We start from the raw sequence: 12868 nt of genomic DNA, 5'->3' as shown, positions 1-12868 counted from the left end.
TTTTAATCAGTTTGCAGAATAATTTTGGTTCAATTTAACCCCACTAGTAGGTTTGTAGGACTTGAGGACTAGTATCTGTACCACAGGAGATTGCTCTCTTCTTAAGGTGCAAAAAGTGTTTGACTGCCACGATGCACACTGATTTTATTACCGTCTTTATTTTTTCAAAGGAATTTTCATTTTGCCAAAGTTAAGGGACAATATATGCACAATTGTAATGTGTTAAAAAATCTGCTGCAATAAAACAAAAATACACAAATGTAAAACACATCAAAGCAGTATAGTAACATAAGGGCAAGTAAAATGTTTAAACAAAAAGATATGTAACAAAATGGAATGGAGCAAAACCAACAACATGACAATGACTGAGGAAAATAAAAATGGCCATTTAACACATTTGAACCCCACTGGCATCTGTAATCTGTATTATCAGAGTGACTTTGGCTATTGGGTGCATTTCACATGGATAATGATGCATGGATGACAGTACTGTATATACTATAGTGGTAGTCTCTGTGTAATAACATAAGGCAAAGTAAGGTAACATAAAAGCAATGCTCTTTTAGTAAGGTTCCTGACTAGACACTGAGTGGGTTAAGGTGTATTGTGTATCTGACTACATGAGACTGAAAATGCAAGGACCCTTACTGTATCTAAGCCCATAATACTCTACTTTCAATCTTACATATTCCTCATTATCCTTCTATTAATATTAACATACTTAACAACCCACAACAAATAACATTCCATAATATATTATATAATTCCCTTATATTTCTTCCAAATCATGTTTGTTACTTTGGTATTATCAAATACCGAACTGATACTGTATCCTGACAATGCATTTTTCTGGTCCCTATTCACTTCCTGTTTAAGGAAAGAGTTTCTTTACCTTGATAACATGAACTCCTTCCTCACTGATAGATTACTCTAGCAAGATAAATGCATATAACTATCATTCATTAGTACATTAACCTTTAACGTACATAACCTTCATATGATCTTCAAATAACCCTAACAAGTTGGTAATATAAATTTAAAAAGTAACTTTCATAAGCAGGTATAACCCTTAACCTTCTTAAAGTACAGTATGTAACATTCATAAGTATTTACACATTTTGACCTTCATAACTATTACATCATAACTATTAATACTAAGTTTAATCTGAAGATGACTTTCTGGTCCAATCCAGATTGTCTGACGTATTGAGTTGCCCTGTCTTTAGTGATAATATTGATATGTGAATATATAGAGATAGACATTAACAGGCAGACAAGTGACGCAAGGTGAAAGGACAGAGCAGGCTGCAGCAGCGGTAAAGGTAGGTGGGGGAAGGCATCAGCGTGAGTTAGGCTGTACAGGTTAACTTTAAACCTTTGGTATAACAGGTATGACAGCTGCAGACAGATCCACTATTCAGCCTCCTCTTTCAAGTCAAACCTGTGGGAGGGTTAAAGTAAAAGTGGGTTAATTAATTAATCAATCATTTTGTATGGCTACCACTCCAACGAGAAGACGCACACATAATAACAGCGTCAAGGTCAGTGTATTATGGCTAAATTGTCAGTCAACCAACCTTCGTTAGTGCAATCAATCAATTAGTTAATTGCTACCTGTTTTATGGCTACTACTCACCATTCTGTTACACCAGAGGCCAGGTCAATCTGAGCCAGCTCTATGTGCACCTGAAAGAAGAAGTTTGGTAAGAACAAATATTACTTTACACAGCATTCAAAACAAGTGTCATTTGCATAATACTAACATGATATTGCATGGGTGGAACAGAAGCATGAGTCATCATTTGCACCAGGTGAGAAAGAAAAAAACAAGGTTCAGACACCCATGTTTACTCCAAAGCTACCCAGCTGATACAGTTTAGTATGATGAGTAAAATATAGCCATAAAAGAAGATGCAGTAATCCAAGCCCAGGCTGACCTGTCCAATGATATCGCTGCTCCTGAAGGACGCTGAGCTGTTCTTCACCGACACACTCAGATGCCTGCGCCTGGCCTCCTCCACAGACAAATCAAATTCAAACCTACACAGAGGGGCAGGGACAATACTTTTACACTCTGCCGCCATTTAACACATATAGTTTCAAATGACTCAGTTGGCAGTGAGACACACACACATAACATCTCACACCTCTCGTTATATTCTGGGTTCAGGTCTCTCTTCTTGACGCTGGTCTTCCTCTTGGTGGCCTTGGTTTTGTCTGGCAGCAGCATGAGGGAGATGTAGGTGTCTAGGCCATCCTTACTGGAGGACTCCAGATCCCTATACAGAAACACACAACATATAACATGATCCATGGCCTTAAAAACCAGTGTGGTCAAATGGTAAAGTAAGAGAAAGAGGTACAGTATGAGGAATTTGTTGAAAATATATAATAGGGATATCATTACATGAATGGACCCTTTCTTTAGCAGTGAGTTCAAAGCTATGCTATATGTAGGGGGCAGTAGTGTTTGCAGACCATCATGTGACCTGACAATGACAAACTCTGTGCTCTTGCTATATGAAAAGAGTTGAGTTGATGCAGACACTCAGATGCAGACCTGCAGGCATGGACTGCAATGGTGAGTTTCTTCTCCTTTGAGGCATAGGAAAGAGACAGCTTCACCTGCCCACAGTTTCCTGCAGCGCACGGCAGTGTCCCTTGACCTATCAGCTCCACCATTTTAGAGTCCAGAATCTGTTGAAAGATACATTTTGTAAGTAATCATTTTAACAGTAACAATAGAGGATACAGAAGTGTGTGTGTGTGTGTTTTTCACCTTAAGCTCAGCCCTCAGTAGAATCTGACTGTCAGGTGAGGCCCCATCCAGATGCAGCCACTGATCCAGGACCAGATCTGGTTCTGACAGCAGCTCTCTGATTGGTACCACCAGAGAACCCATCGCCTGATCCCAAGCACTGGAGAGCTACATGTAGAGATGGAGAGAGACGGAGACACCCTTAAGTTTCTGACCTGCTGCTGACATTAACAAAATGTCCACATGAACGGACAATAAAGAAATTGTATATTGTTGTAAATGAGTAACGCAAGAAAAAGCAAAGTGCTTGCAATGACACTAAAACAACCACTCACCTTCACTATGAGCATCTCTTCTTTGGGGTCACGAACCAGGAAGTAGAAAGCCTCGTCCCACTGGGGGGAGTGGGTGCGATCACACACCTTAAGAGAGATAGGGAAAAGAGACGTTAGTTGGTCAATCTAAGACAAATTACAAGCGTGATATTGTAAGCTGAGTCTCACCTTGGTTCTGTAGGTTGTCTTCCCCAGAACTAGCTCAGCTCCAGCCTTTGGCTCCTTCCCACTCTTCTTTAACTAGAAACACAGATAAAGGTCACTCTAGGTCACTTAAAGACATAACTGATAAGGGAAAAAAATTGATAATGTAAGACTATTATGGTGAGATAATGTATCAGCAATGAAACAACACAAGAGAAAATAACCAAGTGAAGCATCACAGTCTATCACAAACATCAGATGACAGTAGGCCATCAATATCATGGCAAGATAACAACAGAATAAAAGGTCAAAGGTGACTCACAGGCAGTGAGTGGGCTCTGTCCATATAGACAAAGAGGAGAGCAGTAGAGGGAACAGCCTTGTTCTGGTAGGACTGGAGAGACTGCAGCTGCAGCACCTGGAGGTTGGGGAGGAAAGAGTTACATTGAGACATCTCGTGACATCTGTGCTCTGTTATACCACATAGCAGGAGTTATGGAATGTGAATCAACTGCTTTCTGCAAATAGAAAGATGTTCTTGGAGTGACTGATAGGACGGGGAGGAAAGAGATTGCTGAACTGAAATCATAGTGAAAGAGATAGGAGATGAGAGAGACAGAAGAAACTGAGAAAGGAGTGGGACTGACCTGATCCAGTCTGTCTGGTTGTGATACTGTAGGTACCCACTCCAGTACCAGATGTACACGACCTGACTTCACTTCATTCAGAGTGTACCACTGGAACACAGAAATATTCGCTGTGTACAAATCTAGCACAATCAGTAGAGGTAGAATGTAAAGCTAGACTGTGACAACAGTAATAACCTCACAATCAAAACTTATAATACAAGTGATAAAAGGGCCACAGGACAGAGGAATTAAATCAATTCCAAACTCTGCCCTGACTTTCTCTATAAAGACTCTTGACTCACTTGGTCTGTGTACTGGGACCTGATGACATCACTCAGCCTGATCATAAACCTGCACACAAAAAAAAAAAAATGTTTTGGCAACTGTCCAAAATGGCATTAGATTCTTGTGACTTCTTATATAGATCTGTTTGATACGTAATAGTAGAAAAGTAGAACAACTTTGCAAAGCTGTCTACCATAAGGCCAAAGTGTATAAAGACAGTACCTCTTATCTTGTGTTCATCCCAAATAGCACTCTGTTTCCTTACTTGGTGCACTATTTTTGACCAGGGCTCATAGGGCTCTGGTCAAAAGTAGTGGACTATAAAGGGAATAGGGTGCCATTTGGGACGTATCCCTTGAGTATCAATAACAGGCTACTGATTAAACAGTGTATAGTTGCCCAGTTAGAACACACCTGCCCAGGAAGTCATCGGAGTCCATGTCTTTATCATACAGCTCTATCTGGATCTCCTCTCTAGCCTGGGGGGTCAGCACAGTCTGGGAAACACACATCAGGGAAAATCAATAACAAAACACATAAAGAATACTATTACATGATAATAAGGAAGAAAATGTACAAAGGTCACAAACTTCTAGTGGTCTCAGATACATTTTTACGACAAAACCCTTCATAATGATCCACGAGTGGAGACACTGCAGCTCATACAAACAATCTCTACTCTAAACTCTAAAATGTATAGCTTTTACTTTTTACAGCACCGCACAATACATTTTACTGCTCATTTAAATGTACACAATGTCCAATACCCTGTCCTAGAGAGATGAGCTTTCCTAAAAACTCCAACTCCCTCCATACCTCATACATCTCGTTCCAGGTAGGGTTGAGGTTCTCCTTGATCACATGACTCTTAAACTTGACCCCTCCGATGTTGATCTTGACATAAGGGTCACTCTTGCCCTTCTTCAGGCCCCCCATCAGCTTATCCATGGCAACCAGATCCTTGGCCTCCAATAGGTGGATTCTCATCACCCCCTACAGGACAAACAACATAACCCCAGTGACACTCAAGCACGTTTTGAAGGCATCCTAGTATTCTCAAAATATGAAATATTATAGTCTTTGACACATTTTTGGTTAAGTCCTTTACATTTTGGTTCAAACTATTGGTCTAAGCAATATATTTGTGTTGTCCCTTCAGTGAAGCACCCACCTCTGTGCCAAAGCTGGGCTTAGGTGTTGTGTGAGGAGGGCGTGTTTCAAGGACGACATCAGGCATGGCCTCAGCTTTCTCAGGTACAGACACAGAGGGAAGGCTAAACACTGTAGCTCTGGCAATGTCCTCTATACCAGACCTGAGTATACACACACAGGAACACAAACACACAGCATGTTTATAGTTGCTTCACCACACTGAAGATTGTCTATGCAGAGTCAGAGTACATAAAAAGCTCTCTGCATGCGTTGTTGAATGGAGCTCACCCTGCCGTTGGCCTCTGACAGGGTTGGAGCTCCTCAGTGTCTGCTGTGAGTGACTGTTGGGTGATGGTGATAGGTTCCTCCACCTCACTGTCTTCTTGCTCCTCTATCTGTTGGTCAAAAACACACATCAATACTTTCACCTGCAGCTATAAAGTTGTAGTCGGTCATGCAATTCATATCAAAATCAATTCGAATCTATCTTGTTAATACATAAACTCTTGGTTTCAATAAAAACACATCCACAGAATGCATCTTGAAACCCATATACAGACATCCACATCCAGGATCTCACCTCAGTATCAAAGCTGGGATCAGGGCTGGTGTGTGTGGGGAGTGTCTCAGGAGGGCTGGGGTCTTCTTTGGCAGCCTCAAAGACCTCTTCTTCAGGTTCTGAGACAGCGGGTTGGCTGGAGACTGCAACAGACCTGAGAATACACGCAAAGAGACACACATGTTGAAGGGTTTTATCATTTACATACACTTTATTAGGGTTGTCACGATACCAGTATCACAAACATACGATCCCTGATTTTCCGTGGCAAAAAGGAAAACACAAAGCAGATTAAACTCTTTGGTCCTTTAAAAAACCTGCTGTATGTAACATATTTTGTGCAATAAAAAACATGTCATTCTGGGGGACAACATGCTTGTTTCCAACATTAGGACTGTTTCTTCAGGAAATTTTGTCCGCTTCATGTTTTGTTCCCTTGCCACGTGAAAACCCTACACTGCATACATTTGCAATCAACTTATAATTACAATTCAACAATTTGAATACTGGGAGGGGCCAAGACAAAACTCACTCCTCAGAGGGCACCTCACTGTGTTGTTTCTCCTCATTGGTCGCAGTAACTTGCTCCTCACTGTATCTCCCAAGAGTAATAGCTTCTGGACCTTGTGGTAGCCCAACACCCTCAGTCATCTTTGAGTTCAGGATCTGTGAACGAAAACATGCAGCTAATTACTTACCAATAGCTTTAAGATTAGACTGCTAGGTGCAGGTAAAGTACATAACATGTCCCATGTGGCTCAGTTGGGAGAGCATGGCGCTTGCAACGCCAGGGTTATGGGTTTAATTCCCAAGGGGACCAGTACAAAAATATATGCACTCACTAGTGTAAGTCGCTCTGGATAAGAGTGTCTGCTAAATTACATACATGCAGCACTTTGTGTACTATATGGTACATTTTGTTCCTCACATTGATAGTTGATGTTTGTGAGTGCGACTATAAGTGTGTGTGTCTCACCTTGAGTTCAGCCCTCAGTAGAATCTGACTGTCAGGTGAGGCTCCATCCAGACTCAGCCACTGATCCAGGACCAGATCTGGTTTTGACAGCAGTTCTCTGATTGGTACCACCAGAGAACCTATCGCCTGATCCCAAGCACTGGAGAGCTAGAGAAAGATAAATACAGAGTGAATTAGAAATGAAAAGAGAAAAAGGTAGAATGGGAGATTTGTATGGATGAATTGCATTTCACAGTGACTGTGCAAGCTGTTTACAGTGGGGTTATGGTTCGGTTTGGTTTCGGTACAGCGGGGAAATTAAATGCCATTCACAATGTTCAGCATTCACAATGTTCCCAGGATTGTTATGTTGGGCGTTATGGGAGGTGGAAATTTACCAGACGCAAATACCAGTTGGACGCATTCATGTGATTTGAACAACTGGCTAACCGCCAACAAGCTACGTCAACTATAAACTAAGAGTACAGCTATTAGGCTTGAAAACAAATTATAAAGTAAAACAAAACACAATAATAGATGGCTTTTTATGAATAATCTTTTGTTGTTGCATTTAACTCCCAAAAATGCTGTTATAGAGGCATTTCCTTAGTAGGTTACATCAGAGGTCACCATGTGGGAGAAGTGGGTGCTCAGAATTATAGATGAGTTTCCCACTAAATTAGAAGTTGAAGGGCCATTCAAGTGGATTTTTCCCAGTCATATGTGGTAAAATCCCACTTCCTACTTGGTTACGAACGCACCATGACACTGCCTCCTTTAGTGCCAGATACGCACTTGTGACTATCGTAAAGGGGGCGTGTCTGTAGCGCAGTACATCTCCCACTCTGGCGTAATATAATAGGCTGTCACTGTGAAGTAAGCTTAACACAGGATGCATTGGCCAATTCATTGGCTTTGGCTTGCTTATATAGAGCGGGTACTACCTGTTTGCTGAAATGGGTGCAAGAGGGAAGTTCGTAACGTGGCTCGAGCACTTTCACGAGGTGCTGAAACCCCCTATTCTCAACCACAGAGAAGGGGTGTGTCACGACTTCCGCCGAAGTTGCTCCCTCTCCTTGTTCGGCGGTCGAAGTCACCGACCTTCTAGCCATCGCTGATCCACTTTTCATTTTCCATTGGTTTTGTCTTGTGTTCCATCACACCTGGTTCCAATTCCATCAATTACATGTTGTGTATTTAACCCTCTGGTCCCCCCCACGTCCTTGTCGGTAATTGTTTCTTGTAGTGCTTATGCACGGTATGCTGGTATTTACCGGGTTTTGTTTGACCCATTTATTGTATTGTTCTGTTGACGGTGGTTTATGGATATTTAACGACACCGTTTTAAATCAGTTTTCGCTCTCCTGCGCCTGATTTCTCTGCTGCCAGTACGCACCACACTACAGGGTGCTATAAACCAAATACTGTACAAAATATATAAACATAGCCTACCTATCGCTCTTGTAATTTCTTTGGCCAGGTCAGAATCAGCTGCCAAGGTGTCACGACTTCCACCGAAGGTGGCTCCTCTCCCTGTTCGTGCGGTGCTCGGCGGTCGTCGTCACCGGTCTACTAGCTGCCACCGATCCCTTTTTCCTTTCTGTTGGTTTTGTCTGATTGTTTTCACCTGTTGCTCATTTTGGTTCATTAGTTTGTCTATTTAAACTTCTAGTGCGCGCTTGCTGTTGTGCGGGCTTATCCTACTGTCAGTGGTGATGTTTTTTTATTTTATTTTTTATTTTTTTATTATTATTTTTTTATTTTTTGTGTGTGCCTGCGTATTATGTTCTTCCCGGTTTTGGAGACATATGTGTTCATTGGGCATTGCCTGTTGGTTTGGCTTGACTACGCGAAATAAACACATTTCTTTGGAAGTTTGCTCTCTGCGCCTGACTCTACACCCACCACTCCTAGAAATACATGACACAAGGGCTGCTTCAATGGCTGCTTGCCAGGTCGCAATTGTAAATGAGAACTTGTTCTCAACTTGCCTACCTGGTTAAATAAAGGTGAAATAAAAAAATAAAAAATGCAGAGGGGAGACAATGTTGTGTTTCTTTGCGTTTCCATCTTGCTCCGGTATACGTGATGTCAGCGTAAATGTGTCAACATATTTGAGTTGTTGGCAGCTGCATAAGCTATTCTCGTTGAGCGTGGCGACATACTGTTAATCTTTTATCCACAACTCTCTGTCCATCGCCGTTGTAATCTACTGGGAATCCAAAATGTTCCCAACCTGGAGATTTAAATGATGGAGGATCCTCCAATTCTGGTTTATCGATCCCACCACTCGCCATCATACAGAACTAGTTCCAGGCTGCGCTTAACAAAAGAACAATTTGAAATGCGGCCATTAAGATTTTAATTTTGATTACAACGTGTACATAGGCTCTAGTTATTTTAACGGAATAGCCTGAAATGTTTTATCAGCTCAGATTTACTCAAGAGGCATAAGCCTACAACGCAACGTATATAGGCTTAGTGTTTTTATTTTGTCAATATAATTTTTTAAAGTTATTCCTTCGGGTTCACAGTGCGGACCGAACCGAGGTCCCTTTACCGAACGGTTCGGTACGAATATGTGTACCGTTACACCCCTAGTGAGTGACATATTAAGATTAAACATTATCCATGTTTAGCAACTCCATCCAGACTGAAACCTCACCTTCACTATGAGTATCTCCTCTCTGGGGTCACGAACCAGGAAGTAGAAAGCCTCATCCCACTGGGGGGAGTTGGTGCGATCACACACCTTCAGAGAGACAAATAAGTTCACTTTCACGGCAGATCCTGTTACAAGTCAAACATCTCAGCTCTACATGTACTGTATCTCACCTTGGTTCTGTAGGTTGTCTTCCCCAGAACTAGCTCAGCTCCAGCCTTTGGCTCCTTCCCACTCTTCTTAAACTACAACAAACATAGAGATCAAAAATACAACAGTCATAACAAAAAATTATTGTGAGACACTAGACAAAATAAAAAAGCAACATCTGTGCTTAACCCATATTACAGCTACAAAAAACAACAGACCCAATGACAACAAACCAATGCCAGGGTTTTAAGTTCAAAGTGGCTCAGTGTCTGAGGTGACTCACAGGCAGTGAGTGGGCTCTATCCATGTAGACGAAGAGCAAAGCAGTAGAGGGAACAGCCTTGTTCTGGTAGGACTGGAGAGACTGCAGCTGCAGCACCTGAAACATGAGGTTAGAGTTAAATCAAATCAAAACAGGTGGTTAAAAGGTTAAAAACTAGTAATAGAATGAGAGATAGGGCAAAAGAAGGGGAAAAAAACATTTGTAGAGACAGAGAGGAGAGAAATAGAACTGACCTGATCCAGTCTGTCTGGTTCTGATACTGTTGGTACCCACTCCAGTACCAGGTGAACACGACCTGACTTCACATCATTCAGAGTGTACCACTGGAACAGACACAAATCACACATCAGATAGAGTGTTCTGAAACTAAAAGTAATGCAATATGAAGATGAGTGTTCCAATGTAAGAGAGTACAGACATTATTTAGTACAAGAGAAGAGGGAGACATGTAAACCTTACCTGGTCTGTATACTGGGAGTGTATGATGTCTCTCATACTGATGTTACACCTGTACAAAAAAAATGGAGCATCATTGTAGTCCAAAATTAAACTAAACACTTATAGGGAACTACAAAGAATGCTTCAAACCAAGACAACAACAGGGTAACAAAACATTACAGGACATCGGCTAAGTACCAGACCAGTGCCCTATGGCCTCTGGTCAAAAGTAGTGTACTATATAGGGAATAGAGTGCCAGTTTCTCACCTGCCCAGGAAGTCATCCTTGTCCATGTCTTTATCATACAGCTCTACCTGGACCTCCTGACCTGCCTGTGGTGTCATCACAGTCTGGGGACAATCATCACAATGATGTTAAAACCATAGAGAGGAATCACACATATAGAGCACGACAGACAGTGATAGACAAAATGTAAAATATTTTATACTAATATTTTTACAGTTAAGTGTACAAAGTACACATTTCCACTCTTTCCACTCATCAGAGAGCAATATATTTCATGAAATGGAGTTATAGAGAACAGTTTCCACAGACAAAGACCACAATTAGATAGAGAAAGAAGAGAGTGCTGCAGAGAGCTAAAGTTGAAAACAATGTTGACTACAGTCAGAATACAATGTTGGTTACACTTGGCCAGAGCTGGGGTCAATTCTATAGTCGCTATACAGGTTGCTTAGGAGTTACTTGAAGCAAATGTCTTATCTATTCAGAGAACAGTCAAGGTAATTGGAAAAAACATGTAAAAAAAAAAATAATTCACAGGAAATATTTAAACGTGACAAATGGTTTATTTTCAACCATTTCAATGATTTTGAGATTCAATTATGGGGGATTTTATGCAACATCTTCACTCAATGTGTTTTATGCAAATGCACACAGGGCTCAGGACCCTTAAGAGTGGTAATGTCATGGTCATAAATGATGACATCGCAATGCGGATGACATCAAAGATTCCATTTAACAGACAGTTAGATTTGGAGTCAGTTGTGTGAAGGAGGGTGTTGGTAAGTACCTGCATTTTATTTTAGTATTTAGGCTAAACAAAAAAAATTCAGTGAGAAAACAAAAATTGACATTTTATTTTCATGACCATACTCTGAGGATAACTGCTACAAATGACCACACATTACTTAGGTGATGGGTTTGGATTTCTGAGCTTGAACTATTATTAATCATTAGTTATAATAGAGACATGAGGGGTGCAATTAAGCTTGGGAGGGGCTGAGTGCAGGGAAAACGGTCACATGTGGCAGTACTGATAAGGGGGAGAGAGCTGTGGATAAGGGGGTCGAGGTCAGGTCAGGTCACGTTAAGGGAAAAGGAACCGTTTACTGCCCATATCACTTAGTTTCCTGCCTAGCAATAAAGATGCAAGGTTTAGCGAGAAGGAGCTTTCATAGCGTCCGTCGAGTTCTTACTCTGATAATTAGAACCTAACATAGGTATTTTTTAAAAGTACACCTTTAGTTGAAACGTTGCATTCCTTCACGACAGCAGTAGTAAGCATTTGGCCTAATTAAAATAACAGGGGTCCTATTCAATCAGAAGATTACAGGGTAAGGCAAAATGGTCTTCTAGCACTGCCAGAATCATATTTGAGTCAATATCCAATCAAATGATTTTTGATTCATTATGTCAGGTTCTAATTATCAGAGTAAGAACTCAACGGACACTACGAAAGCTCAAACCAAGTTTAAAAATAGATCGAGAGACATCTGATCAAGAGACATCTGATCCTGTTCATATCGTTTGTGACACTCCAGGCACCTAAGTGATCATTATTATCATTGTATTAGGCTACTTTGTGATTGTCCAGCAGAAATGTCATATTGCAAACTGCTAGCCATGACATCACAAGGTACACTATATATACGAAAGTAGGTGGACACCCCTTCAAATTAGTGGATTTGGCTATTTCAGCCACACCCATGTATAAAATCGATCACACAGCCATGCAATCGCCATAGATAAACATTGGCAGTAAAATGGCCGTACTGAAGAGCTCAGTGACATTCAACATGGCACCGTCATAGGATGCCACCTTTCCAACAAGTCCGTTTGTCAAATTTCTGCACTGCTAGAGCTGCCCCGGTCAACTGTAAGTGCTGTTATTGTGAAATGGAAATGTCTAGGAGCAACAACAGCTCAGCTGCAAAGTGGTAGGCCACACAAGCTCACAGAACGGGACCGTCGAGTGCTGAAGCACATAGCGCGTGAAAATCATCTGTCCTCAGTTGCAACACTCACTAACAAGTTCCAAAATGCCTCTGGACTGGAAGCAACGTCAGCACATGAACTGTTCAAGAACTGTTCGTCAGGAGCTTCATAAAATGGGTTTCCAAGGCCGAGCAGCCACACACAAGTCTAAGATCACCATGCGCAATGCCAAGCGTTGGCTGGAGAGGTGTAAAGTTAGCCGCCATTGGACTCTGGAGCAGTGGAAACGCGTTCTCTGGAGTGACGAATCACGCTTCACCATCTGGCAATCCAATGGAC

At 41.5% G+C, this 12868-nt stretch overlaps 1 protein-coding gene across 2 annotated transcripts in view; it reads right to left on the bottom strand.

The window, feature by feature from the left end:
- Positions 1 to 1164: 1164 nt before the first annotated feature.
- The window catches only part of esyt1b (extended synaptotagmin-like protein 1b), a 36194-nt gene continuing 24490 nt past the window's right edge, over positions 1165 to 12868 (bottom strand). For both annotated transcript variants that reach the window (XM_039011559.1, XM_039011563.1), the window contains 24 exons: positions 10619 to 10701; positions 10372 to 10420; positions 10146 to 10235; positions 9913 to 10008; positions 9653 to 9724; positions 9483 to 9569; positions 6839 to 6985; positions 6395 to 6528; positions 5884 to 6016; positions 5592 to 5698; positions 5323 to 5464; positions 4968 to 5144; positions 4566 to 4648; positions 4169 to 4217; positions 3885 to 3974; positions 3560 to 3655; positions 3262 to 3333; positions 3094 to 3180; positions 2780 to 2926; positions 2561 to 2697; positions 2148 to 2279; positions 1938 to 2040; positions 1637 to 1686; positions 1165 to 1441 (listed from right to left, as the gene is read on the bottom strand). In XM_039011559.1, the coding sequence (XP_038867487.1) occupies positions 1414 to 1441; positions 1637 to 1686; positions 1938 to 2040; positions 2148 to 2279; positions 2561 to 2697; positions 2780 to 2926; positions 3094 to 3180; positions 3262 to 3333; positions 3560 to 3655; positions 3885 to 3974; positions 4169 to 4217; positions 4566 to 4648; positions 4968 to 5144; positions 5323 to 5464; positions 5592 to 5698; positions 5884 to 6016; positions 6395 to 6528; positions 6839 to 6985; positions 9483 to 9569; positions 9653 to 9724; positions 9913 to 10008; positions 10146 to 10235; positions 10372 to 10420; positions 10619 to 10701 (2391 nt within the window). In that variant the 3' untranslated portion in view covers positions 1165 to 1413. The remainder of the gene's footprint in view (positions 1442 to 1636; positions 1687 to 1937; positions 2041 to 2147; positions 2280 to 2560; positions 2698 to 2779; positions 2927 to 3093; positions 3181 to 3261; positions 3334 to 3559; positions 3656 to 3884; positions 3975 to 4168; positions 4218 to 4565; positions 4649 to 4967; positions 5145 to 5322; positions 5465 to 5591; positions 5699 to 5883; positions 6017 to 6394; positions 6529 to 6838; positions 6986 to 9482; positions 9570 to 9652; positions 9725 to 9912; positions 10009 to 10145; positions 10236 to 10371; positions 10421 to 10618; positions 10702 to 12868) is intronic.

Source organism: Salvelinus namaycush, chromosome 2 (assembly GCF_016432855.1).
Source record: "Salvelinus namaycush isolate Seneca chromosome 2, SaNama_1.0, whole genome shotgun sequence".
NCBI lineage: Eukaryota > Metazoa > Chordata > Actinopteri > Salmoniformes > Salmonidae > Salvelinus > Salvelinus namaycush.
This window is presented reverse-complemented; position numbering and strand designations above follow the sequence as displayed.